The sequence below is a fragment of the Eschrichtius robustus genome, chromosome 14 (genome assembly GCF_028021215.1).
Source record: "Eschrichtius robustus isolate mEscRob2 chromosome 14, mEscRob2.pri, whole genome shotgun sequence".
Lineage (NCBI taxonomy): Eukaryota > Metazoa > Chordata > Mammalia > Artiodactyla > Eschrichtiidae > Eschrichtius > Eschrichtius robustus.
The window spans coordinates 6733954-6761008 of record NC_090837.1 but is presented as its reverse complement, the minus strand read 5'-3'; the positions used below and the strand labels follow the sequence as shown (position 1 = coordinate 6761008).

Sequence of the window (27055 nt, the reverse complement as noted above, 5' to 3'; positions counted from 1 at the left end):
TTGATGGAAATATTCTAAAATTGATCGTAACGATGGCTGCACAACTTTGTAACTCTACTAAATATCACAAAATTGTATACTCTAGTCGGGTGAACTTTATGGTACGTAAACTCAGTAAAACTCCTTTCAAAAAGCTGTGAACAGCGGAGCGAGTAGCAGCTCTTGGTCGGAGTCCGGACGGATTCCACGAACCGCCGCATTGCCGCCGGGTTTGCGCCATTTGGCGCCGCCGCCTGCGCCGCCGCCGGCCGCAACTCCGGGCGCCATTGGTCGGCCGGCGGGGGGCGGACACGAGCGGGGGAGGGGGGCGGAACCGGAACCGGCTGTAGCCAGGGGGCGGGGCCTCGAGGGCGGCTCTGGCGGCGCCTGGAGCGGCGGCCCCGGCGGCAGTACCGGGCGCAGCTGGTGCAGCCCGGAGCTCCATGGTGCGGGGCTGCGGCCAGGTCGCAGGAGAAGCCCGAGCTCCGGGCCGCCCCGGCTGACCGTGCGGGCCCGCGCGGCCCGGAGCCGCCGCCACCCGTCGGGCCCCGCGGGGGCGCGGGCCGGCCAGCCATGGGGTCCCTGTTCCGGAGCGAGACCATGTGCCTGGCGCAGCTCTTCTTGCAGTCCGGCACGGCCTACGAGTGCCTCAGCGCCCTGGGCGAGAAGGGCCTGGTCCAGTTCCGAGACGTGAGTGTCGCCCGGGAGACGCGGGCCGCAGCTGCCCGCGGAGCTCCCGCATCGAGCCTTTCGCTCGGGCCTCCTTTCCGTGGGCGCCTGGGCTCCCATTTCCCAGACGGGGAAGCTGAGGTCCACTCTCTGGCCAGAGCTTCCGCAGAGCGGGGCCCGAGCCCAGGGTCGTCGAATGTGTGGTCCGCGGCCGCCCAGGCCGGGTTAGTTAGGAACGCTCCGCGTCGTCTTCGTCCACTCGGGTCGTGCCATCTGATGCTTCGGGGCACCGACTCTGTGCCAGGCACTGGGCTAAGCGGGAGAACAAATCTGATAAGGCCTCTTGCAGCCCTTCTGGAACTTATGGGGCAGCGGGAACGGGAGAAATATTAAGAAAATGAATACGTAAACAGGAATATGTTTGCTATGCAGGAAATAGAACGGGGTGATGAGATGGTGCCTCAGTTGGGGGTGGTCAGGGAGGAGGTCTCTCTGAGGAAGTGTTCTTGGGCTGAGACCTGAATGGGCAGGAGCCGGCCCTGGGAAGATCTGGGGGAACAAGGTCCCAGGTGGAGGGAACTGGGAGAGCCAGGAGCCTGAACTGGGAATGCATTTGGTGTAAGCTCCTGCGGGGCGGGATTTTTGTCGTTTTTGTTCACCAATGCCTGATGACGTACATAGCACTGCCTAGGAAGGAGTTGGAGTGCAGTCAGAATTTGTTGAATGGGACCTGTCTCCCCAGCAAGTAGTAATAAACCCTTGTTCATATATCTGTTTATTTGTTTATTGTTTGTCTCCACCATGGACTGTCAACCCCCCCGGGGTGTGGGGTAAGGGCCTCGCCTGCCTTGTTCATTCCTGATTCCTGAGTACAGCCCCTGACTTTGTGGGCATTAGTATGCGTTTGTGGAATGAATGGACAAGCTTTGATTGAGCGCTTGCTCTGTTGCAGACACTGAGTTTGGTGCTGGGGACTCAGGGGTAAGCAGGGTGGACAAAGTCCCTGTGTTTTTGTTGCTCACAATGTAGGAGAGACACACTCTGATTATGAACTGTGGTAAGTGCCATGAAGGAAAAGAGAGGTGTGAAAGGGAGATTATGAAGCAGGACCTTAACTGAACTGGAATTCACTTGAATGAACATTGTATTTCCTGGGACCCAGCTTTCATCTCCTCTGGTTTCCCTTCGTCTTTCTGAGGGCTGCTTAGTTTCAAGAGGGAACACCCGTACCCAAGGTCTGGTGTGATCCCTGGGTTGGCCTCACAAGGCAACTGCCAGGTCAGAGAGAAACTCCTGAATGTCAGGCAAGGCTGCAGAGAAGGCCCAGCTCTTCCTGGTTCCTGGCGCCATTTGGGCTTCAGCACGTGGTGCCCACTTTCCTGGCAAGTGCTGCTGTGCTGAGCTGTTGAGTAAGTAACACCTGAAAGATTCAGGAAACAGTTGTGAGAGAAATGGGCTTCCTTCTTTATAACAGGTAGATATCTTCCATCCTGTTAGTACTCAGGCCAAGAGGCTTAAATCAAGCTTAAATCTTAGAGGTTTGAACAAACACCCTAATTACCGCAAAAGATGCAAGTTTCATTGAGTGCCATTACATTAGGTAGTAGAGGACACTTGGGATTCTTTTAAACTGAAAATTGGGGAAAGAAAAAGAAAGTGCAGTTCATCTTTTTCCAGAAGTAAAATAAAGCTGCCATGTGAAAATGAGCTCTTCTTTGTGTGATGCTAGGTTTTCAGAGCTCAGGGGTGTGTGTGTGTGTGTGTGTGTGTCTGTCTTTGGGATGACTGTCAAGCAGCACAGGTGCTAGTGCAGAAAGCTCTGTCACCTGACACTTTTTCTGCTCTCTTCTGGAATTTCTTCCTGACTTTGCGCTCACCAGGTGGGATCCCTGACGTCTGTCTTTTCTGATTTGCAGAGGCTGGAGAGTTTCCGCCTTTCCTTTTAGTGATCCTTCTAAGGGAAAGGAGGCAGGGCAGGGGTTTCTGTAGTGACAGCCAAAGAGAAGACCTGGAAAAGAAAGGTTATTTAACTCACCAGTAGGACTCAGTGAAGGGCAAGTCCATCTCACTTTTCTAAGGGTCTGGAATTTGAGGACAGCGTTCACCTTTTGTCCGTTAGCTGCTGGAGTGGGAAGATCGATGGCGTGGATACTGGTCAAAACCACCAGGCAGCCTCTACTGGTTTTTCTAGGTTAAATGTTAGTGTTACAAACGAATCTGCATTAAAATGTACTTCATAGGGCTTCCCTGGTGGCGCAGTGGATAAGAATCTGCCTGCCAACGCAGGGGACACAGGTTCGATCCCTGGTCTGGGAAGATCCCACATGCCGCGTAGCAGCTAAGCCCGTGCACAACTACTGAGCCCATGCTCTAGAGCCTGCGAGCCACAACTACTGAGCCCGCGTGCTGCAACTACTGAAGCCCGCGTGCCTAGAGCCTGTGCTCTGCAACAAGAGAAGCCACCGCAATGAGAAGCCTGAGCACCATGACGAAGAGTAGCCCCTGCTCGCCGCAGCTAGAGAAAGCCCGCGCACAGCAACGAAGACCCAACGCAGCCAAAAATAAATAAATAATTAATTAAAAAAAAAAATGTACTTCATAGCGTTAGCCTGGAATTAAGGGTGCTGTTGCCTCCCTAAAAAGAAAATAGAAGCAAAACTTTATAAAAGAAACCACGCAACAGAAAATTTTAACAGTTAACATACTGTGTAAGATGGTGACGGCGGATGTTAGATCCAATCGTGTGTGTTGTTGCCACAGAAATTTGCCTCTTCGTGAAGATTCTATATGTGGAACCATAGTGTCCAATTTGAGTTAGTGTTTGATATTGACGGAAAAGACAGTGAAACTGAGAAGTCATGTCATTAATAGACAGCTTTTGATGGGTAGCTTCCTCTGCTCATTCTTAGTTCTGTTGAGATAGATTGTGTCTGAATCATTAGGAACTCGAAAGTGGTTACTACTTCAGATTAATATGACTTCCAGAAATGAATGTGAATGTGACAAACAGAAGTGAAATTCAAATTTTTATCTTTCTTCTGGTTAACTCTTTAAAAAAAATTTTCCAAAAACTGAACAAGAACCAAGCCTTTGGGGTAGACATTCTCAGGTTGTTCAAGCGGCTTCATGCCAAGCTGTTTCTAATTCTCCTTTTTGAGAGTGCCCAGTATAACACTGCACGGAGTAAAGGTAGAATTCTTGCCCCAAATGCCTTTCAACGTGAATGATTACTGTAATTTAAAAAATTGTGAAAGTAATATACGTCCATTGTGGGAAATTAGGGAAACATGAGATACTAATTTCCATGATCCCATTACCTAGAAACAAACACTTTACCTTTTTGGTTCATATTGTCCAATCAAACGTTATTTTTCTAATAATATTATTATTATTTTAATAAATTTATTTTTAGCTGCATTAGGTCTTCGTTGCTGTGCGTGGGCTTCTCATTGCAGTGGCTTCTCTTGTTGCGGGGCAGGGGCTAGAGGCGTGCGGGCTTCAGTAGCTGTGGCTCGAAGGCTCTAGGGCACAGGCTCAGTAGTTGTGGCGCACGGGCTTAGTTGCTCCAAGGCATGTGGGATCTTCCCGGACCAGGGCTTGAACCCGTGTACCCTGCATTGGCAGGCAGATTCTTAACCACTGCGCCACCGGGGAAGCCTTCTAATAATATTTTAGAATGTACGTACATAGGTATTTTTAGATAATTGGAGCCACACTGATAATATCTTCAGTCTTTTTTCACACACAAATCATGTATGACTAATTTCCGCATTTTATTAAATAATTGTTTTACAATTTTTTTTATGGCTTTAAGCTTTATATGGTAAGATTTTTTTGTTTGTTTTAATAAATTTATTTTTTGGCTGCGTTGGGTCTTTGTTGCTGCGCGCGGGCTTTCTCTAGTTGCAGCGAACGGGGACTACTCTTTGTTGCAGTGCGTGGGCTTCTCTTTGCGGTGGCTTCTCTTGTTGCGGAGCACGGGCTCTAGGTGCGTGGGCTTAAGTAGTTGTGGCACAGGGGCTCAGTAGTTGTGGCTCGTGGGCTCTAGAGCGCAGGCTCAGTAGTTGTGGCACACGGGTTTAGTTGCTCCGCGGCATGTGGGATCTTGCCGGACCAGGGCTCAAACCCGTGTCCCCTGCGTTGGCAGGAGGATTCTTAACCACTGTGCCACCAGGGAAGTCCTGATAAGATGTTAAGTAAGGGAGAGAGTATATGGGAACAGTGAACTTCTGTGGACCCATATTACAAATCAATGGCGGGACTTCCCTGGAGGTCCAGTGGTTAGGACTCGGCGCTTTCACTGCCGGGTCCAGGTTTGAGACCTGGTTGGGGAACTAAGATCTCAAAAGCCGTGTGGTCCAAAAAACCCCCAAAAAACCCCACCCATCAGACAAGATCATTTTGAAGCAAATCCCAGATGTATAATTTCACTCATAAATATTTCAGTAAGTATCTCTAAAAGGTAAGGACCCTAAAAAAAATCATAACCACAATACCATTATCATACCTAAAAATTTTAATAATAATTTCTTAATATAATCAAATACCTGATCATTTAAAACATAATTTTTAATAAGTGCATAGTAATCAGTTATATTACTGAACCATAATTTTTATACAACTTTATTGATGTGTATCATAAAATTCACCCATTTCAAGTGTACAATTCGTTGGTTTTTAGAAAATTTTCTGAGTAGCGCGTCCATTGCCACAATCCAGTTTTAGACCGTCAGTCACATCATCCCAATAAGGTCCCTTATGCTCATTTACAGGTCATCCCCCTCCCTACCCCAAGACCCAGACAATCACTAACCTACTTTCTGCCTCTAGGTTTTCCTTTCTTGGACATTTCATAGAAATGGAGTCACACAATATGTGGTCTTCTGTGTCTTTCATTTACATCATGTTTCTGTACATCCTCTGTCATGTTGATGTGTCAGTTTGTTGCTTTTTACTGCTGAGTAGTGTTCCACGGTGTGGGTATAGACTATGATTTCTTTAACCAGTTTTCCACTGTTAATCATTTTTTCTCTATCCCTGAGGTTTGATGCTCTTTTAGATAAATTTTTGTCCGTATCCATAGTTTGTTCCTTTAGGTTGAATTTCTTCATGGGATATTTCTGGGCGAGAGGATATTTTTCAGGCTTTTTTTTGGTAACAGTTACCAAATCGCTTTCCAGAAAAGATGTGTCAGTTTATACTCCTATTCAGTAGTATATAAGGATGTGCTTCCCCCCAAACCCTTGACTATCATATTTTATTTATAAAATCGAATTTATTTTTAAATTGTAGAAAATTCAAAGCAAAATTTTCATCTTTTTCTCAGCTGAACCAGAATGTAAGTTCTTTCCAAAGAAAATTTGTTGGTGAGGTGAAGAGGTGTGAAGAACTAGAGCGAATATTGGGTAAGTTTATTTTAATAACTTAAATAGTTATTGTTATATAAGTAAACTTTGTTCACTTTAGAAAAATTAGAAAATCTAGACAAGTAGAAAGGAAAAAAGAAGTCGTCCATATTCTCACCATTCATGTATTCACTATTATGTAGGTTTATATTTTTTTTACTGTTCATCTATAAAAGTAAGGATTTACATACATAATGGTTAGGTTATTTCGTTATTAGCTTTGTTTCTCATTTGATGGTACTTTAACATCTTTTCATGTCAATAAACAGATTGACTCATCACTGTTTATATTGGCTGCATAGTATTTTGTGGTATTAATGTGCTATAATTTATTTAGCCAATCCCTTGTAATTCATTATAACTTAAAAACATTGTATACACATTAATATATTACTTAAAATTATATCAGAGAACAGGGGAGGTAGGAAATGGCAGAGACATTGGTTGATAATTTCCTTTTTTTCAGGGCTTCCTTTGCAGAGATCAGTGTTCCCTGACTGTTAACCATTAAAACTCAGCCGTAAAACCTTTAACGTCTTAGCCTAAAATAAAATAGTCTTTATCAATTCAAACCTTGAAATTCTGACTGAAGTAGAGAGGGGGGAACGATGCCAGTAATTGTCTAAAGTACCAAATTTGTTTTTAGAGGGATGAACAGAAAAACCTGGGGGTGAGGGTGTTGAGGAGGGGAGAGAAGATGACTTTTGGAATGATTTCTAATAGCAGTTAATTATTGTGGATTTTTAAGATCGAAAGAAACCTGTTAGTCATCTGAAGTCTAGTCCTCTGCATATTGTTTGAGGTCCCAGTTATTTGTGTGGATCATGTAGGGTAGGGTGATACCACATTCCCATCCTTACCATATATATAAGTCATTGGACAGGTCGTATATTTGGAATGAGTTTTCAAAGGCGGGGCAGGAGTGACAACACATTAGACGTGTCCAGGACTTCCTGTAGCTTAGACTGTTTCAAAAAGAATGCAGACTTAAAAAGAAAATGAACTCTCAAGTAAATTTAGGTATAAAAAATAGGTTAAAAAATTTACATCCATTTCCAGAAAGCTCTTAAACCCCATGCTTCCTTTGCTATCTTATGGGTAAGACATCATCGCTTTTCTTCCTCCCTCCTCCCTCCCTCCCTCCCTTTCTCTCTCTCTCCCTTTCTTCCTTTCTTTCTTTCTCTTTCTCTCTCTCTCTTTCTAATAAAATAACTAGTTAGCACTTCTCCAAAATATTATATCTGGTAATGACTTTACCAGGTATTATGACTTTTATCCTAAGGAAAAGAACGCTTCATGGAATTGAAAATGTAAACTAAAGAAATTAAGTTTTTTTTGGCTGGTTCATTATTAGTTTCATGAATCTAGTTTTTAATGTAAGTAGAGAAGGCAGTGGAAGTTGCTCTAAGTTAAAACATCACGGCTAACTGGGGACTCAGGAGAACCTGGCTTTCTGCCCTGTGGTCTCCTCCTTATAGAGGAGACTGATAGAGGATGTGTTTTTCCTGATGGATATGTATTTCCTCCCAATGGCGTCTGCCGGGAGGTTGCACTGATGTCTCTGGTGGGGACGATTATAGGTCCATCATTGGATTATTCCTGCACTTCCAAGTGTGTTCTTAACCTTCTGCTTCCTTTACAGGTGCAGAGGCAGCTGTGACTCCAAAGTTCTTTAACTAGAGTTTTAGAAATGAAGGACGTGGGGAATTTCAGAAAATGTGTATCCAGGTTACTGTTTGTTTTGTCACTGCACGCTGCTCTCTCTAGGCAGAATTATTTTGCAGATCTTTGGAAACAAGGCTGCAAAAGTCATCCTATCAGTCAGTTGGGACAGGCAAGATTTTATGCATTTAGACATTAGTTTTTAGATGACCTGGGAAAGGTTGGGATGTAAAATGTTCTCACTGAAATGTCCTGTAGTAAGTTTTTGAGTCTAATTTGTTTAACTTTTATTTCCACAGCATATTTGGTGCAGGAAATTAATAGAGCTGATATTCCCCTCCCTGAGGGAGAGACCAGTCCTCCTGCACCGCCTCTTAAACAAGTGCTCGAAATGCAGGTAACTAGTTTCTGAAGAAGCGGTTTTAGGTCACTAACCTCAGAGACTGCTTATTCACTTACTTTATATTGTCTAGTGCTTTTCTGCCTTTCTTCTCAAAACCGTGGAATGAAAAGCAAAGGACCGTATTATGGTTAATTCTCAGTAACAGGTTATCTGTGATAAATTTTAACTGGAATTCAGTTTTCTTTTAAAATGTAAGACAGGGCTTCCCTGGTGGTGCAGTGGTAAAGAATCCGCCTGCCACTGCAGGGAACACGGGTTCGAGCCCTCGTCCGGGAAGATCCCACATACTGTGGAGCAACTAAGCCCGTGCGCCACAACTACTGAGCCTGCGCTCTAGAGACCGCAAGCCACAACTACTGAGCCCGCGTGCCACAACTACTGAAGCCCGCATGCCTAGAGCCCGTGCTCTGCAACAAGAGAAGCCACCACAATGAGAAGCCTCTGCACTGCAATGAAGAGTAGCCCCCACTCGCTGTAACTAGAGAAAGCCCGCGTGCAGCAACGAAGACCCAACGCAGCCAAAAATAAAAATAAATAAATTAAAAAAAAAAAAAGAATATATTAGAAAAAAATAAAATGTAAGACAGATGGTATTGAACAGAGACTAACAAGAATTAGGTTGTGAGATCTGGGCTCATGTGATGTGACTTCTGGGCCTGTGCGGGCCTTAGCGTGCCTCTCCTACTGCAAGTCATCGAGGCTTCAGGCCTGTGCCCTTCACGTTCTCCCCAGTTCACCCTGACCCTTCCCCCTCTAATTTCCAGAAGCTCGTGTGAAGGTGCCAGGTGGTTCCCCATGGGCAGCAAATGGGATTCCTTCTTCTGGAGTCCCCCACCACCGTGAGAGCACTGGCTTCTACATTCGCATCCCTGCTTCCCCCCCATGAGTTATCTCTTGAGGTTTTGGTCTACTCATCTGATAATTCATCACACTGGGAAATAGACTAGAGCCCTTTACAGCTCTTCTAAAACAATTAGTACTGTATAATTAGGACCATTCCATTGCTGGCTGCTCTGTTTGTTTTTCTGGGAGGATGTCATTTAACAGTTGGTATATGAATGGACTCTAGAGAGAACTGTACAGTCAGATGAGAGCAGTCATCTGGTTTGGCCTGTTTGGTGTGTCGCTTTTGATGTAATTACAAGTACAGTGATTACTGGCTGCTTATCGTTTTTATAAGGCAGAACACAAGTAAGTGAATGTAGCATGTCAAGTGATTTGTTTGAATACCGTTTTTATTGAGTCAGTGGGTTGTTTTACAGATTTCTGCTTCTATTGTCTTAATACTTAAGGATTGTTAAGGATGCTTGGTATATAACTAATTGTTAAAGAAGATTCGTTCTCAAGTATTTTTATGCTTAATTAATTGTGTAAGTGCAACTGCATAGAAACTCTTAAGCTAGAGACCAGGAATAATATGTTTGGGAAAGATTATCTAAAATTTTTCTGTGTTGCAAATAAAAGGAAATGTAGTCTTGAAAAGGGAAAACTCTTTGGTGTATTGGTAATGGATAAGCAGATGAAGGGAAACCAGAAGAGAGGACAGGACCTGAGGATAGAGACTGGGTCCAGCCGTAGGGCACTGATAGGTCACGGCATCTGCGTGCTTGCCATGACAGGTACCTGAATTAATACGAAGCAGTAAGTGATGGACTTTAAAAAACCCGTGCGTGTTTTCATATCCCTATCGAACTCTCATACATGATGGCTTTTTAAAACCTCTGCTAGTTCTGGGGTACTGTGAAAAGAGTGTTAGAACCAGACTTGGAAGTAACCCTGCTGCCGTTTCATTTCAGGAGCAGTTGCAGAAGCTAGAGGCTGAGCTGAGGGAGGTCACGAAGAACAAGGAGAAGCTGAGGAGGAACCTCCTGGAGCTGACGGAGTACACGCACGTGCTGCGAGTGACCAAGACCTTCGTCAAGCGCAACCTGGAGGTACTGGCGACGCTTGGGAGGGAGTGCATTTCTTTCTTTCTTTTTTGGGTTGCACCACGCGGCATGCAGGATCTTAGTTCCCTGACCGGGGATCGAACCCATGCCCCCTGTAGTGGAAGCACGGAGTCTTAACCACTGGGCCGCCAGGGAAGTCCCAGAAGTATATTTCTTTTATAAAATTCTCGTTCCCGTAAAGTTCCGGGTTTTGTTACCAACTCCTGTAGAGGTGTTGCTTTTTAAAAGAGATAGAGGGACTTCCTCATTGGAAGAGATACTCCTTCCTCAACAAGGAGTAGCCCCCGCTCGCCGCAACTAGAGAAAGCCCGCGCACAGCGACGAAGACCCAACGCAGCCAAAAATTAAAAAAAGAAAAAAAAAAAAGAGATACATTCAAAAAAAATGAGATACATTTTGATCTTAGCTTTATCTTTCAGTTGGAGTATATGACATTAAAAGAAGCTTTAAGCCTCTCCTGTGTTGGTTGGTTTTAACCATAACTACTTCCTATTCATGAAATGCTTTAGTTTGCAGTTGAAAAAAATCTTATGGTGGTGAGAAAAAATTGAACACTGGAAGTCGAACTCTAAAATTTAGTTTGTTTTTTTTCTTCTCAAATTGCTGAGAGTAATGGAAGTAAAAAAAAAATCTGTATGGGAATAAAGAACAGCCTACGCAGTAGTACAGTACTCAGCTGAGTATCAGAGAGGGGAGAAGTATGTCCCTTGTGAACTTCGTTTCACTTCCCGTAGCGGTGACCTCTGATACAGTTACTCTGCCTTGGATTAAGGCAATGACATAAATTATAACTGTACTTTCATGTAAGTGTCTTCAACTAGCTTACAAATAAGGGACAGGGAAGTTATGGTCTTTATCTATCAGAGCTGAGTTACATGTCTGAGTTACCTTGGGGCCTTGGCACCCGGGTCTGAGTTCCCATGCCCCGCACACTTGTTTGGAAACATGACTTGAGAATTGAAGTGTCACTTTCAGTGAGACACACTTGGTTTCATATCTCTTTGTAGTTTGAACCCGCTTACGAAGAATTCCCTCCCTTGGAGAACGAGTCTTTGTTGGACTACAGCTGTATGCAGAGGCTGGGGGCAAAACTGGGGTAAGTGACAGCCGGCGGGGGGAGCTTTACACTGTCCTTCTTGTCAGTGGGAGACGAGCTCTGTTGAGTGGAAGGACGGCCACCGTCTGAAAGCCTGGGACGGAATGAAAGAAAGTGAATATTTGTTTAAGAAAACACTGTACTCTTGTATTTGTTGAGTTGAATCACTCAGCTGTATTGACTTTTTAGCTCAATACGATGGGAATTTCTTCTCTCGGTATAATGAGGTGGAAAGAAGGAATTTATGCCAGTTGTGCCATTCTTCGTTACTCCATAGCCTAAAATAATTGGTCATTGAAGCGTCAAGTCCTATTTTGTTTGGTGGAAACATAGGGGCTAAACTGATTTGGTTTATTTATTAATCGTATTTTAAGGGTCTCTTTCTACTGTTCACTCTCTCTGTTTACTTGAACTAATGGTAACGTGTTTCCTCATGTGATTTGTGATTTCTTTTTATTATGAACTGTTCCTCCATTCCTTATGTGTAGGAATTCAATGATGTTTAGTTTGAGGCTGTATTCTTTCAGAGAGAACTTATTTTTATGTATGTCAGGTACTTGGGAAAGCTCCACCTACTGGGAATCATGTTGTTAATTTCTCAGCTTGAGTTTCTTTGTTTTTCTGTTTGTTTTCTCTCTGCCTGATGCATCCTAACACGTGCTTGTAAATTCTCAAGTAATGCTCTTCCCCTTCTCTCCAAAACCAAAGCCGAAGTAAACAAGTTTGCTTGTTGGCTCCTTGCAAGGTGGAGTTTTTCCTAGTCCACCCGTTCACTTAAGGTGTAGCCCTTTGTTGGGGGGCAAGAGTCCCAACTTTGGGGGGATTGGGGATTCAGTTCCATCTCTTCACCTCATATCGACCCAGTGCCCATCTCCTGTCTCACTTGCTGGCATTGAAACCCAAGGCCTTAAGATACCGGGTCAGTATCATACCTCAGGGCACAGCTACGAGGTCCTGTTTTATTTTCGGATTCCAAGAATTTCTCTAAATTACGGGCTCAGCTCTACATTGAAGAGGATGTTTCAAAAACATTTTATCCAGCATTTCAGATATTTTGCAGTTGGAGGGCTTTGAGGATATCGCCAGCGCTTTGGCAGGCGTGAAGGTCTTCGCTGCCCTCTTCGTGCGGTTTGGTAGTCCTCATTGGGCTTACTGGACCACAGCCTTTGGTGTCTCACAGATTTGTGTCTGGCCTCATTAACCAAGGGAAAGCCGAAGCATTCGGGAAAACGCTGTGGCGAGCCTGCAGAGGGCACAGCATCGTGACGCACGCAGAGCTGGAGGGGCCCCTGGAAGACCCTGAAACGGTGAGTGGGCACCCCCTCCCCGTTCAGCAGCGGCGGACTTGTGCTGAAGCTGGAGGCACAGCGCAGAGCGGAGCACGTCAGTGAGCTGTCCGCCACGTGCCTTGCCATCCTTGGATGCGTTCGGGGGGGCAGTTCTTAACATGGAGGACTCTCTCCCGCGCCGCCATAGTATGCCTGGGACGTTGATGTGGATACGTCGCCACCCTCCCAGCCTCAGATCCTGTTTCGGTTTCACCCGCCGTCCCAACACTTTTTTTTTTTTTTTGGCATTTATTTATTCATTTATTTATTTGCGGCCGCGCAGCACGCGGGATCCTAGTTCCTCGACCAGGAATGGAGGCCGGGCCCCCTGCAGTGGAAGCTCGGAGTCCTAACCACCGGACCGCCGGGGAAGTCCCGCAATACTGTCTTTTATAGCAAAGGATCTCGTTCAGAATCAGGCTTTGGACTTAATTGTCACGTCTCTTTGGTCTCCTTCATTCTGGGATAATTTCTCAGTCTTACCTTGACCTTCGTGACCTGGACATTTAAAAATTATGACAGACCAGTGGTTTTTTCTTTGGTAGCATGCCCCTCTGTTTGGGTCTGTCTGATGTCTTCTCATGATTAGATTCAAGTTATGTGTCTTGGGCAGGAAGTGATGCTGCTTCCCGTCAGGGGTGCACGGTTCCTTTGTCCCGTTACTAGTGACGTTCACCTTGATCACTTGTTCAAGGCAGTGACTCCTAAGCTTCTCCACCGTGAATTTATTCCTCCATTTCCTTTGTATTTAGTACGTGTTTTGGGGGAAGTGCTTTGAAACTCTAAGTACTCAATTTCTCATCAGATTTTCAGTGCATTAATTTATTTCCTGTTTTATTCAATGAGTTATACTCTGTTACTGTAATTCTTTATTTTGATATTCACATGCTCTAGATTTGGCCACTGGAGCCCATTTAGCTGGCTTTTATTTTCTTTTTACATGTTCCCGTCATTTTTTGAATGCTTCTTTGCTTTCCTGCATAGCAAGATGTCCAGATTTCATCTTGTCATTTCCCTCATGCAGCTCTGGAATCGGCCATTTCTCCAGGGAACCTGGTTCTCTTTAGTGGAGAATGGTGATTAGAAGCCAGGGTGCGGTCTCCGGGTGTGCCCATGGTGACCGAGGTGTCGCTGTTCCCACCTCTGTCAGTGGACGGCTCTAGGACGCACAGACGCACAGGGCTCACACCCACACTCACAGCTTTACTTCTGTACCTGTGTGTATATATGAAAGCTGTGAGTTTACACCCGATTCCAGTCCAACACCACAGGGTTCACTCTAAGTTTCTCTATTTCTGTGTTCGTAACTGCTTTCTTCAGTGGTGGCAAACTTGGCTCCCATTATTGTTAATATGCTTATTTGATCAGTCGCCTTGTATGTGACCAGTCTGCCCATTGATTTCCCATCTCTGCTGCCCCGCTCTTCTCTCTGCATGGAGCTCCGAGTTCCCCAGCCCCCAGCCCGGGTTGTCCCCTAGTGTGGACGCAGGGCCTCCTCACTTTGCTTGGGCTCTGACTTTGCCCTGGGCCACTGTTGCCCTTCCCCTCCCCTCTCCAGGTCCATCCCCGAATGCACATCTAAGGCTTCAGGAATGAATTATTCAGGAAGGGAAGCAGGGCGGCCAAAGCCATCATTACCTTTTAAAATAGCTGTGATTTTTTTTTTTTAAAGACTTCACCATAAAAATAACTATTATATATTGCTCTAAGTGAGGATGAACTGGTCTACTAAGGGTAGAAAAGGAACTTGGGATTCTCAATTTTGAGAAAAGCGTTCGTGTTTTCTTTCCTAGATTCGCCTCAGGATTTTTGGCTCTAAGATTAATAGTTTTGACACCTAAAGGAGTTTGGCTGTGAAATAATTTTCATAAGGTTCAGCCTAAGTAAACCACACACGTTGGAAAATCTAATCAGTCAAGCTGTTCGTTAACCATACACCTGTAATATTTTTTGTGGCTCCTGAAACTGCCAGTAGCAGTATGTTGATTATCCTTCACCTGTGACCATTACGACCTCCCTTTGTAAAGGTGAAGATTAAAAATGTTCTGAAGTAGCATTTACATGTTCTTTGAGTTTTTTCTTTGATTAAAAGAACATATCCATCATTCTCATGCAGAGCATTTACTCTGTAAGAAAAATTTTTTTTCTATACAATGTCTAAGCTCTTTTGTGCTGAGTTTTTACCACATTTGTTAAAGGGCATTAAATGTCTGTGAAGAAATATGGAGACATGGTTAGAGATATATATATATATATATATATATATATATATATATGTATATTTTAAATTCTTTACTTTTTCTTCTTTTCTAATTTTTTTGTGGAAGTATAATTGGCAGATATGTATCTCTTGAAACTACAACTCCTCCCTCCCCGACGATTACAAAGGAAATGTGTGCTCGTTATTAGAAAATTGGGAACAATATAGAAAACATGAAGAAGAAAATCAGTCACCTGTAACCCTCCTGCTTGGAGAGGGTCGCTGTTTATGTTTCAGTGTGCATTCTGTTAGTCCTCTTTCTGGGGAGGATATGAGATTTGATTTGGTAACTTTTACTCAGGTTCTAGGATTTATTTATAGTGCCATGTTTAATACCTTTTGGGTCGACCCCTTAAAGTCCTTACAGACCCCAGAGCATATTTCTAGCCATTTTCTCCTCTGTCAGTATCATTTCTAGATGCCGGCCAGTCTCTCTGTCAGAGCTGGACTCAGGCAGTTTCATGTGGTTTTATGATTTGTATTTTTTATGTTGCATACATCCGTGTTCCATATTATGTCTTAGGTGCTTGTGTTCCCTGACACAGTACTATTTTTAAAATTGTTAAGGAATCTTCAAAATCAAATTCACTATAAATACCATTTCTTTCTACCCCCTGGGTAGTTTCTTTTTTTTTTTTTAAATGCTTTTTAGACATGAATATCCTAGTTTATTAGGTAAGAATTTCAGAAACATTACTTTTTTTTTTTTTTTTTTTTAATTTTATTTTTGGCCACGCTGGGTCTTTGTTGCTGCATGCAGGCTTTCTCTAGTTGTGGCGAGCAGGGGCTACTCTTCGTCGCGGTGCGTGGGCTTCTCATTGCGGTGGCTTCTCTTGCTGTGGAGCACGGGCTCTAGGCGCGCAGGCTTCAGTAGTTGTGGCACGAGGGCTCAGTAGTTGTGGCGCACGGGCTCTAGAGCGTAGGCTTAGTAGTTGTGGTGCACAGGCTTAGTTGCTCCGCGACATGTGGGATCTTCCCGGACCAGGGCTTGAACCTGTGTCCCCTGCATTGGCAGGTGGATTCTTAACCACTGCGCCACCAGGGAAGTCCCCCCTGGGTAGTTTCTTCATAATTTATTTTGAAATAATTTCAGTTTACAGAAGAGTTGCCAGAAGAGAACAAAGTGTTCTTCTATCTCTTCACCCAGATTTCCCAGTTATTAACATTTTGCCACATATACTCCACTCACTCTTTCTGCATATCTATCCCCATTTTCATTAGGCTCCTTCCAGGCCTTCTGCGAGGAAGCCGTGGACATGCGTGTGTTGCCCCCTCACAAGGACGCTTTTTTATATAACCACCGTACAACCCTCCAAATGAGAAAAATCAACACAGATGCAACACTTGGTCCAGTACAAACATGCCACTCAGATTCCCCGCAGTTTGCATTGTTTCCTTTCTGGTCCACTGCCCTGCCTGGGACTATGCTTTGCATTCGGGACAGGCATCACATTCTGCAGGATGACCCTCCCTTGGGGCCCATTCCGTGCTTCCTCATGACCAGGCTCGGATCACACGTTGCTGGTGGGAACACCACGGAGTCAATTATATCTGGTCCTCTCAGCACCTCCCACCAGGAGGCACGTAATATCGGCCTGGTCATGCTGGTGTCGTCCAGGTTTCTCCACCTTCATGTCACCATTTTGCCCTATTTAATTGATTAGTAGTTGGTGAGGAGGTATTCCTAGGTTACTGGGGCCTTGTTCCTCAGCAGACCCCTGCCCACCAGCCTCAGCCTCCACGATGACTCTCTTGAACCCATCACCTCTGTTGCGGTGGCCAGGTGGTTACTCTGTTCCCACCCTTCCTTCTGTGCTTACTAGTTACCGTTCTGCAGAAGGCAGTGCTTTCCCTGCCCTCTCAGTCACTCCCTCATTCATCCACGGACTTAGGCATTCCTATTTATTTAATGACTTGTAATCTGTTACGATCCTTTTTATTATTTATTTTAAAAATTTTATTTGTTTATTTTTGGCCGCACTGGGTCTTCATTGCTGTGTGCGGGCTTTCTCCAGTTGCAGTGAGCGGGGGCTACTCTTCGTTGCGGTGCGTGGGCTTCTCATTGTGGTGGCTTCTCTTGTTGCAGAGCACAGGCTCTAGGCGTGCGGGCTTCAGTAGTTGCAGCACGCAGGCTCAGTAGTTGTGGCTCGTGGCTTCTAGAGCATAGGCTCAGTAGTTGTGGCTCACGGGCTCAGTTGCTCCGTGGCATGTGGGGTCTTCCCGGACCAGGGCTCGAACCCGTGTCCCCTGCATTGGCAGGTGGATTGTTAACCACTGTGCCACCAGGAAAGTCCCAGTCTTTTTTACTTTGATGCCCAAATTGTCCCTGATTTGGCCAGTGGGAGTCCCTTCGTGCATGTTCCTCTGGCCTTTGGCACGTCTGCAGCATTCACTGAGCAATCCCTTGCTTTCTGGCACCACAGGATGGTCCCTGCCTCTGTCTGGAGTCAGCCATTCCTTCAAGGACCGCTCGTTTCTTTTAGTAGAGGATGGAATTTAGAAACAAGGATCTGGGTGTTTGAGTGAATTTAGAAACAAGGATCTGGGTGTTTGAGTTCTCATCATGTACTGGAGTGTCGTGGCTCCTGGGCCCTTTCAGCAGTCAAAACATGGACACACACACACACACACACGCACACACACACACACACTCACACACACACATGCATACACACACACTCACACACGCACACTCACACACACACACACAGCTGTATCCACTTCTGCAGCTACCTGTGCACGTTTATTATAAAACCGTTTGTTCAGACTCTAACCTACGACTCTGGACGTCTCTTTTTCGGTGTTTTTCACTCTCTTCTGACAGTGAGAAATCTGGCTTCCGTTATCCTCAATACAGTTCATGAATTGTGTAATTTACTTATTTATTCAATGTAACCTATCTCCCAACCTCTCAGCCGTCTCCTCCGCCCGCCACCTCCCTGGCCTCCCCCTTTCCCGGCCGCCCTGCGTCCTTGCCTTCAGCACCCAAGTGCCTCTGCTCTGCCTGAAGCTCCCCAACCTGTTCCCCATCGCCTCTGCCCCAGAGCTCAATTCTTGGATTGCTTCTCTCCTCTGTGCCCTTAGGGATCCCGAGTAACTTCATGGCTTTAAAATACCATCCCCCGAATGTATACATCTGGCTTGGACCTCTCCCCTGAATACCAGCCTTCTATTTAACTGGCCCCTCCATACCTTTGAAGTTTCTGGAAGACATTTCCATGTGACAACTAAAACTGAACTCCCGATCTTCCCCACCCCCCCCCCCCCCGCCAGACCTGCCCGTCCAGGCTTGCCTGTCTCAGTAAGTGCCAGCTCAACTCTTATCCGCCCAGCATCCAGAATGCTCCCTGTAAAACGAGTCAGAGCGTCTCACCACCACACCCCTCGTCCCGCCTTAAAGTCCTCCTGTGGCTTCCTGTCTCACGGTGTCCCATCTTGTCACCCCTCTGGCCATCTCTCTTGAGCCAGGCTGGCCTTCTCGCTTCCCCTCGTCTTGCCTCTGCACGAGCTTTTCCTCGGGCTCAGGAGGGTCTTCCCCAGGATCCACGTGGCTCGCTCCCTCACCCCCTTCACTCCTCTAGGCCCAGGTGTCCCCTTCTCAGGGAGGCCTTCCCTCCTTGCCCGATTTAAAAGCTCAACCCCCAGCCTCTTTCTCCCTGTCACCCCTCCCAGCTTTATTGTCTTTATCGCCCTTATCTCCATTTGGCACGTTATGTACTCTCCTAGTGTCTCTTGCTGCTAACTTGATATACGCTTCCCTCCCCTCCCTTCTCTCCCAGGTCAGGGATTTTTGTCTGTTTTGTTCACTGCTGTGTTCCTAGCACTGGGAACCAGTGCCTGGCAAATTGGCCAAAAACCTATTCAGTTCTGTTTGTAGAATATTTGTAAATACAGTCAATTCTCATTATTTGTAGTAGTTAACATTGTACAGTCTCCGTGAGAACTGAACCCTTGCTCCTAGGGGAAGCACAGGGTTAGTTCCTGTGAGTCTCTGGTCATAACGTTTTTGTCAGCCGATCAATACATAACCTTGTTTTATTTAAAGACACCTTATTTAATGTATACTGTTGACTCATTAGCATTGAACTCACTGGCGGCAACCGCACCATCACGCCTGTCTGAACAAAGCTTACGGGACACGCGTAAGTGCACGTCACGGCCTTCCTGTGCTTGGGAACGCTAGACAGCTCTGAGGACCTTTGTGGACAGTGAAATCACCCACAAAAAGCATAAAACTGTGAAAAACTTGGCACTAAATAGACCGCAAAAAGGACACTTGTTTACAGTATGAGCTGAAATAAGGAGGCAGAGGGTCACCTTGTTTGACCTCAGCAGGGATACGCACACGGGGTGACTCAAAATTTTTGTCGCGCTGCATGTCCGCAAATGAGTGAATAAATGCTTGAGTATTGATTTGGGGGTTATGAATGATTTCTGGGGTGAATTGGCAATTATGGAGTCCGCAGATAATGAGGATGGACAGTGTTTAGTGTTTGTTGAATGAATGAATGAATGAATGAACTAACTCTTTGACAGAGTGTGAGCTGCCAGAGTTTTCAAAATTCTAGACAGAGAAGTAACAGTTATCTTTATTCTTTGTAGGGAGAAGTCATAAAATGGTATGTGTTTTTGATATCCTTCTGGGGAGAGCAGATTGGCCGCAAGGTTAAGAAGATATGTGATTGGTAAGAAAAAGAAACATTTTATTTCATTTATTTCTTTATCCTCAGTGACCTGGTTTTCTTGAAATATGTCTCTGAAGAGAAAAACGGGTTGCAAAGGCTGCTGAGTTTCGCTACATGATTTCTTTGCTGTAATACCATGTTTTAAAACGTTTAACTGGTCATCTCTCTTGCCAGTGTAGTACTTAACATAATTTAAAAGTAGACACCACGTTAATAACATTCGCAGATGTGATATTTTTTTTTTTCCCTTGGGAATGAAGGCTCAAGTTCAGCTCACCAGACTTTGATACTCAGTCGCCGGTGTTATGGAAAGTAGCTTTAGGTGATACACGGGCTAGCCTATTTTTCAGCGTTCACCAGACTTTGATACTCAGTCGCCGGTGTTACGGAAAGTAGCTTTAGGTGATACACGGGCTAGCCTATTTTTCAGCGTTCACCAGACTTTGATACTCGGTCGCCGGTGTTACGGAAAGTAGCTTTAGGTGATACACGGGCTAGCCTATTTTTCAGCGTTCACCAGACTTTGATACTCGGTCGCCGGTGTTATGGAAAGTAGCTTTAGGTGATACATGGGCTAGCCTATTTTTCAGCGTTCACCAGACTTTGATACTCAGTCGCCGGTGTTATGGAAAGTAGCTTTAGGTGATACATGGGCTAGCCTATTTTTACTTTTAATAGGTTTCTATTTATTTTTTACGTAGATTAGAAAAACTATAGCCAGCACACAAACCTGTGACTTCACAGATATTGCTTAGGTTAAGGCTGGAGTAAGAATTTAAGTTTAGTAGCCAGAGCTTAAAGAGGAACATATAAAGCATGGCATTAAAACATGAAGGCAGCGTGGGAGTCGCAGCAGCCGGGGGCGTGTGGCTGCAGCTGGGGGGGCGTGGCTCTGCCTCCCCTGCGTCCTGGTGTCACACGTGGCCCCAGAGGACGTTTACCGAAGCCCACGTCAGAGGCAATTGCTAGGCATCCAGAGCTTTCTCCTCCCCCGATTTTCTCTTCTTTGTAAAAGGTAATTATTGTCGTATGTTCTTTGTCTTTGATTTATATTTGACACTTGTTTAATGATTTCCAGCCCAACGGTGGTGGTGAATTTCAGAAAGTTGGAATTGGGAATGAGCTTTTGGGAATCATCGAGGGTAGGAATGGAATGTGGAGCCAAGACAGAGTTCACTAAATCTGTGGAATTCCATAGAAAATTTGTTGAGTGTCCGTGTGCAAGGCCTTACCACGGCTGGGTGCCTGTGTCTGCACCTTTTTCTCCCAGAGGGCTGCTTTTATTCTGGTTTGGAAGGAAGTACGCCCAGGAGGTAGACTGAATGTAGCTCTAGTTTTTGACATAGCTTCTTGCAGCTCTGACAGCCGCGGCACTGTGTTGAATCCTGTCTTCTAGTTACCACTGCCACATTTACCCCTACCCGAATACCGCCGAGGAGCGGAGAGAGATTCAGGAGGGCCTGAACACCCGGATTCAAGATCTGTATACTGTGAGTGAACCAGAAACTTGCCTCCTCATCCGAGGGTTTGTAAAACATTTACAAATACATTTACTTTCTTCTATAATATGGAACATTTGGGTTGTGGACACATCAAGGTGCTTTAGGGAGTTTGGAATGGCACCTCCCTCCTCTTCGTGGGAGCTTTATTTTAGCAGCCTGTTAGAAACCTAGATGGTTTCTAAATGATGGGGCTTTAAAGAAGAGTCTGGTCATCTTTGATCTGTCGGAGTGTAATTCTTGATCAGAGAGGACAAGCGAGCCCCATTTACAGTGCTGGCTGTAATTTTACCTGCACTATTTTAATTCCCATTTCCGCTTGGGTCAGCAAGGGCTCTTGGTAACAAGAAGCAGACTCTGACCCACTTGAGTGAAAGGGGATTTCTTGGCAGGATGGGGTGGGATGGGAGTTGGTGGCTCATGGGTTTGACAGGGAGCTGGGCCGAGGCTGGGAGTGGGTAAGACCCAGGCCCCCAGCTCTCTGGACCCAGCCAGGCCATCGTGCCGCCACAGGGACCCCGACTTCTAACCATTTCCTGTGCCCTGGGGTCCTTTCTGGAACGGCAGCTCCAGGGCCTGGAGGAGAAGGACTGAACTTCCTTAACTGTCCCCAGAGAGGCAGGTGCCTGGAATCCGCCCCCCCATCACTGAGGAGAAAGTCCCTCAGAGGAGGTCAGGTGCCCAGTGGACACCCTGCTGAAAGTCCACGTTTGTCCTCACCCAGGTGCTTCACAAAACCGAGGATTATTTAAGGCAAGTGCTCTGTAAAGCCGCCGAGTCAGTCTACGGCCGCGTCATCCAGGTGAAGAAGATGAAAGCCATTTACCATATGCTGAACATGTGCAGCTTCGACGTGACCAACAAGTGCCTCATTGCCGAGGTCTGGTGTCCCGAGGCCGATCTGCATGAGCTGCGCCTTGCTCTGGAGGAGGGCTCGGTGAGGCGGCCCTCCCCTCCCTGCCGGCCCTTCCCCGCGGGAAATAAGATAGAGGAGGAGAGGACACCGTGTTGACTCTTTTGAACTGAAATTACGGAGAGTTGGTCCCTCGAGGCTCTGTGTGCACATGCATTTTTTTTTTTAATTGATGTATGGTTGATTTACAATGTTTCAGGTGTGCAGCAAAGTGATTTGCACAGGCATTTTTAATTTGCTCTTTTGAGTAAGGAATTCAGTCACATGGTTTAAAAGTCAAAAAAAAAAATTAAAAAATATAAGAGACCCAGTGAAGTGGCTTCCTCCTATCCAGGGCCTCATGTGTCCAGTTCCTCTGCTCAAAGGCAGCCCTTGTTTTACTTATGTCTTTGAGTTTCTTAATCATAGATAAGTAGAGAGGAATATATAAAGGGAGAGAATTCCCTTCCTTCACAAAAGATTGTGTGCTATTCACACTGTTCTTTTCTCAAAAGAAAACTTCCCTGTTTTTTTTATGGCTATTTAATAACCTGCTGAATGGATGTACCATGGCTTATTGAACTAGTTCCCTGGTCATTTAGGTGGTTTCTAACTTTATGAATACCAGTGCAGTGACTAACACTTGACCTTTGACGGTTCAGACGTGCACAAATCTATCTCTGGGTAAGTTCCCAGCATGGAATTCCTGGATCAGTTTTGGCAAATATTGTCAGTTGTTGTATTTCTCTTATTTTGAGTGAGGTTGAATATCTTTTTGTATGTTTAAGAAGAGCCTTTGAGTTTTCACTTTTTTGGTGAAGGCTGTGTTCATATGCTTTGCCCGTTTTCTACTGGGTTGTTGGTCTTTTTCTTATTAATTTCCTTGGCTCGTTGTCTGTGATACGAGAACAAATATTCTCCCCAATTTGTCACTTGTCTTTTGGTGTTTCTTTCTGTTTGTTTGCTTTGGTTGTGCAGAAGTTTTTTGTTAAATATAGTTGAACCCATCCATCTCTGCTCTTACAGCCTCTGAACTTTGAATAATAGCTTCTTTCCACTCCTGGGCTATGGGGTCAGTCTCCCACGTTCCTGTGAGGGTTTTTTTCTGTATCAGAACTTAGTTCTTGGAGAGATAAATTAGGAGGTTGGGACTGACATATACACACTACTATATATAAAATAGACAACCAACAAGGACCTACTGTATAGCACAGGGAACTCTACTTCATACTATGTAATAACCTATATGGGAAAAGAATCTGAAAAAAAGTAGATGTATGTGTATAACTGAATCACTTTGCTCTACACCTGAAACTAACGCAACATTGTAAATCAACTTTACTCCAATATAAAATAAAAAAACAAAAAAAAATCTTAGTTCTTTACTGGAAATAGCAGGTTTACGAACTTCAAGTGGCAGTTAAGGAAACAAGTTTTCATAGGAGATTTTGGTTAATCACCTTGTCTCATTACATAATTCTGTCACGGCACAAACGTAAAACACGCAGTGCTGAGAAAGAAGGAAATACATAAATTAGTTATCTTGGAGTATGGAACATCTATTTTATTTATATATTTTAAAGCTCTAGATGATTCTTATTTATTGAGGTAACATCGGTTTTGAGGGACACGACTAATACTCTTGTTGTGTGTGTGTGAGTACATATAAGTAGTCCCAGGATCACCAACATACAACTGGAATTTAGTGGTCTAGCTCTTAAAAATGTTCAAGAGGAATTTAGAGACAGCTACAGTATTACCTAACAAAACTGAAAAATAGGCAAGAATAAACCAAAACGTCAGTACGGCAAAACTTTGTTTTTTTTCTTGTCATGCCTGTCCCTGCCTGCTTCCCACCACTCAGCCTTGCTAGGTTCTTCCTTCTCCAGCACCACATCCCCCAGGAGCCTTCCTCAGTTCCTCCTGTCACTTCTGCTGTACTTGAACCTCCAGGAGGGTGGTCAGTACTTCCCCACGTGCTGAGGGCCTTTCCATGGCAGCCAGCTAACATTTGTTGAAAGAGCTCTTGGGTGGTAATTTTTTCTTTCTCTGTCTCTTTTTTTTCACGTGAAAGAGAGAGAGCGGTGCTACGATCCCCTCATTCATGAACACGATCCCAACAAAAGAAACACCCCCGACTCTCATCCGCACCAACAAATTCACCGAGGGGTTTCAGAACATCGTGGATGCCTACGGGGTTGGGAGCTACCGAGAAGTGAACCCAGGTTGGAAGCCTGAATTTGCCAGTCTTCGTGTTTTATACATTTTATACATCACTGCTGCTTTTTTTCCCTATGAGAATATAATAGATATTTGGAAAAATAGGCTCACTATTACTGTCTGGTTACCTTATTTAGTATAAAGTGTTAATTTTAGCCTGTTAATTCTCTCCTGAGAATTTGGGAGAAAGTCAAGAGCATTATACGGTATGTGGTCACGTTCGAATTAACTAGAATTTTCTGCCTTTGCTGCGAATCAGAAATCGCTTGCTTTTCCCGCAGCTCTCTTTACCATCATCACGTTCCCCTTTTTATTTGCCGTGATGTTTGGAGACCTTGGACATGGCTTTGTGATGTTTTTATTTGCCCTCCTGTTGGTGTTAAATGAAGATCATCCCAGACTAAGTCAGTCGCAAGAGGTAAAAACATAAACACTCGGGCTCATTATATCTGTTTGGGCAGCATTAGTAGTGACTCTCTTCTGTTTAACTGGAAAAAGAGACATTTAAAGATGTTCAGTTTTGGGCGATAACCATAACCCACCTGAGACATGGCTGCGGGGGGCGGGTGGGTCTTCACCCCTGTGTGACGGGGGCGTCTGTGCCGTGAGCTTGCTTTTGAGCAGTCCTGAGAGGAGCGGTTGAGAAAGCGCCCCGACTAAGTGGGTCACATCGGCTCGTCTTCCTGGTGGCCCTGTTTCGCTCCCCGCGCTTCGTTCCCCCCACAGATCATGCGGATGGTTTTCAACGGTCGCTACATCCTCCTGCTGATGGGGCTCTTCTCGGTGTACACGGGCCTCGTCTACAACGACTGCTTTTCCAAGTCCGTCAGCCTCTTTGGCTCCGGGTGGAACGTGTCTGCCATGTACAGCTCCAGTCACAGCCCAGCGGAGCAGAGGAAGATGGTGCTCTGGAAGTGAGTGTCCTGCTGCCAGACCGTGCCTTAGGCGGAGGGCAGTTTCTCCGAGTCTCCCTCCCCCCTCGCAGGCGGCGCTCACCCTGCTTTTTGTTACAGTGATAGCGTCATCAGGCACAACAGGGTGTTGCAGTTGGATCCCAGTGTTCCCGGAGTGTTCCGAGGCCCTTATCCTCTTGGCATCGATCCCGTGAGTGTCCGTTCCGCCCCCCCCCCCCCCCCGCCCCATTATCTCGGGTTCCTCGGTGCTGCCACCTAATTTTTTAATTAAAATTTTTGGCTGTGCTGCACGGCTTGTGGGGATCTTAGTTCCCTGACCGGGGATCGAACCTGCGCCCTCAGCAGTGGAAGCGCAGAGTCCTAACCACTGGACCTCCAGGGAGTTCCCAGTGCCACCTCGCTTAGACTGTCGCAGCGGTTTCTCAGACTGTTCAGCACGGTTCAGGTGGTCGCACGCGAGGGGGTGGTACTCTGGGGGTTTCTGCCTGGACACCAGAGGCTCACTGTGTGTTCTGAGTCAGGCTGGTGTACAGAAGAAGCTGACGGTCTGTTTGGGAAGCCAGGGGCAGTGCCCAAATACAAGACCACAGGGAGCTGGGGCTACAGTCTGTCCTACTTCCTGACCTGTGTTACTCTAGTGAAAAGTGGCACTTCCGGAGCCATGTAATGTGCGCTGTTTCTTCGATTTCTTCTTTGTACATGTGAATTGTTTTTTTACCCTTTGATGTAGAAAGAAATAGTATGGAATTTTAGAGTGGAAAGGGAGCTTAGGCTTATCATGGTGCTTATTGAGGTGGTGGTTTGAAAGGGAAAAAGTGTGGGGAGAAGGAAAGTGAAGCCGTGGCTCCAGGGCCGGGGTTGCCCCTGTCCTGCCCCCAACACGGCTCAGCAGGCTGCTGCTTACGAGGCCCAGGCAGCATTTCCCTAGACCCAGGGGTCTTCACGAGGAATCTCAGCCTTAAAAGACAAGCTTAGAAACTACCTCAAAATTGATTTGGAGTGATGTGATACAGTAGTGAAAAAAACTCAGTGACCGAAGTCTAGCATTCCCTAATCTGAGCTCTCCAAGGTAGCTCTCTCCTAAATGTTCATTCTCATCTCTAAACATAATCGGTATAATTTAATGTTGTTGCCTAAAGTCTTAATATAATTGGAAACTTGAAAAAACCTGACAAGTTTCCTTAAGGAACAGCACTTTTCTCCTAAGGCAGTTGAAGGAAGTTAAAGTTTTCTTTTTTGGTTTTGTTTTGTCTTTAGATTTGGAACTTGGCCACAAATCGTCTCACTTTTCTGAACTCTTTCAAAATGAAAATGTCTGTGATTTTCGGAATTATTCACATGACTTTTGGAGTCATTCTGGGAATATTTAACCACTTGTAAGTACAGATTATTTTTTAACCAGTATTTATAAGCCAAGTTTTTGGTATTTCTTAAACTTTCCTTCTTGATGGTAGACTACATGGGTCTTAAAGGCAGCCAGCATAGTGGTTTGTTGTATTAATATGATTATGTTTTTTATTTATTTTTATTTTTATTTTTAAAAATTTTTGGCTGTGTTGGGTCTTTGCTGCTGCACGCGGGCTCTCTCTAGTTGCGGCGAGCGGGGGCTACTCTTCGTTGCGGTGTGCGGGCTTCTCATTGCGATGGCTTCTCTCGTTGCTCAGCGTGGGCTCTAGGCGGTGCGGGCTTCAGTAGTTGCAGCACGCGGGCTTAGTGGTTGTGGCTTGTGGGCCCTAGAGCACGCGGGCTTCAGTAGTTGCGGCACATGGGCTTAGCAGTTGTGACTCGGGCTCTAGAGCACAGGCTCAGTAGTTGTGGTGCACGGGCTTAGCTGCTCCGTGGCATGTGGGATCCTCCCAGACCAGGGTTTGAACCCGTGTCCCCTGCATTGGCAGGCGGATTCTTAACCACTGAGCCACCAGGGAAGTCCCATGATACTGTTTTATTTTTTTTTTAATTTATTTTATTTATTTATTTTTGGCTGCATTGGGTCTTCGTTGCTGCACGCGGGCTTTCTCTAGTTGCGGCGAGCGGGGGCTACTCTTTGTTGCGGTGCACGGGCTCTAGGCGCGTGGGCTTCAGGAGTTGTGGTAT

At 45.5% G+C, this 27055-nt stretch overlaps 1 protein-coding gene across 1 annotated transcript in view; it reads left to right on the top strand.

The window, feature by feature from the left end:
• The first annotated feature begins 349 nt into the window (after nucleotides 1-349).
• ATP6V0A2 (ATPase H+ transporting V0 subunit a2) overlaps nucleotides 350-27055 on the top strand; it is a 37842-nt gene continuing 11136 nt past the window's right edge. Inside the window, exons 1-14 of the mRNA XM_068562401.1 lie at nucleotides 350-669; nucleotides 5975-6053; nucleotides 8015-8112; nucleotides 9915-10052; nucleotides 11075-11163; nucleotides 12344-12470; nucleotides 19354-19436; nucleotides 20833-20926; nucleotides 21660-21872; nucleotides 23902-24052; nucleotides 24329-24465; nucleotides 24774-24961; nucleotides 25061-25151; nucleotides 26219-26337. Coding sequence (XP_068418502.1) covers nucleotides 553-669; nucleotides 5975-6053; nucleotides 8015-8112; nucleotides 9915-10052; nucleotides 11075-11163; nucleotides 12344-12470; nucleotides 19354-19436; nucleotides 20833-20926; nucleotides 21660-21872; nucleotides 23902-24052; nucleotides 24329-24465; nucleotides 24774-24961; nucleotides 25061-25151; nucleotides 26219-26337 — 1724 coding nt within the window. The 5' untranslated portion in view covers nucleotides 350-552. The remainder of the gene's footprint in view (nucleotides 670-5974; nucleotides 6054-8014; nucleotides 8113-9914; nucleotides 10053-11074; nucleotides 11164-12343; nucleotides 12471-19353; nucleotides 19437-20832; nucleotides 20927-21659; nucleotides 21873-23901; nucleotides 24053-24328; nucleotides 24466-24773; nucleotides 24962-25060; nucleotides 25152-26218; nucleotides 26338-27055) is intronic.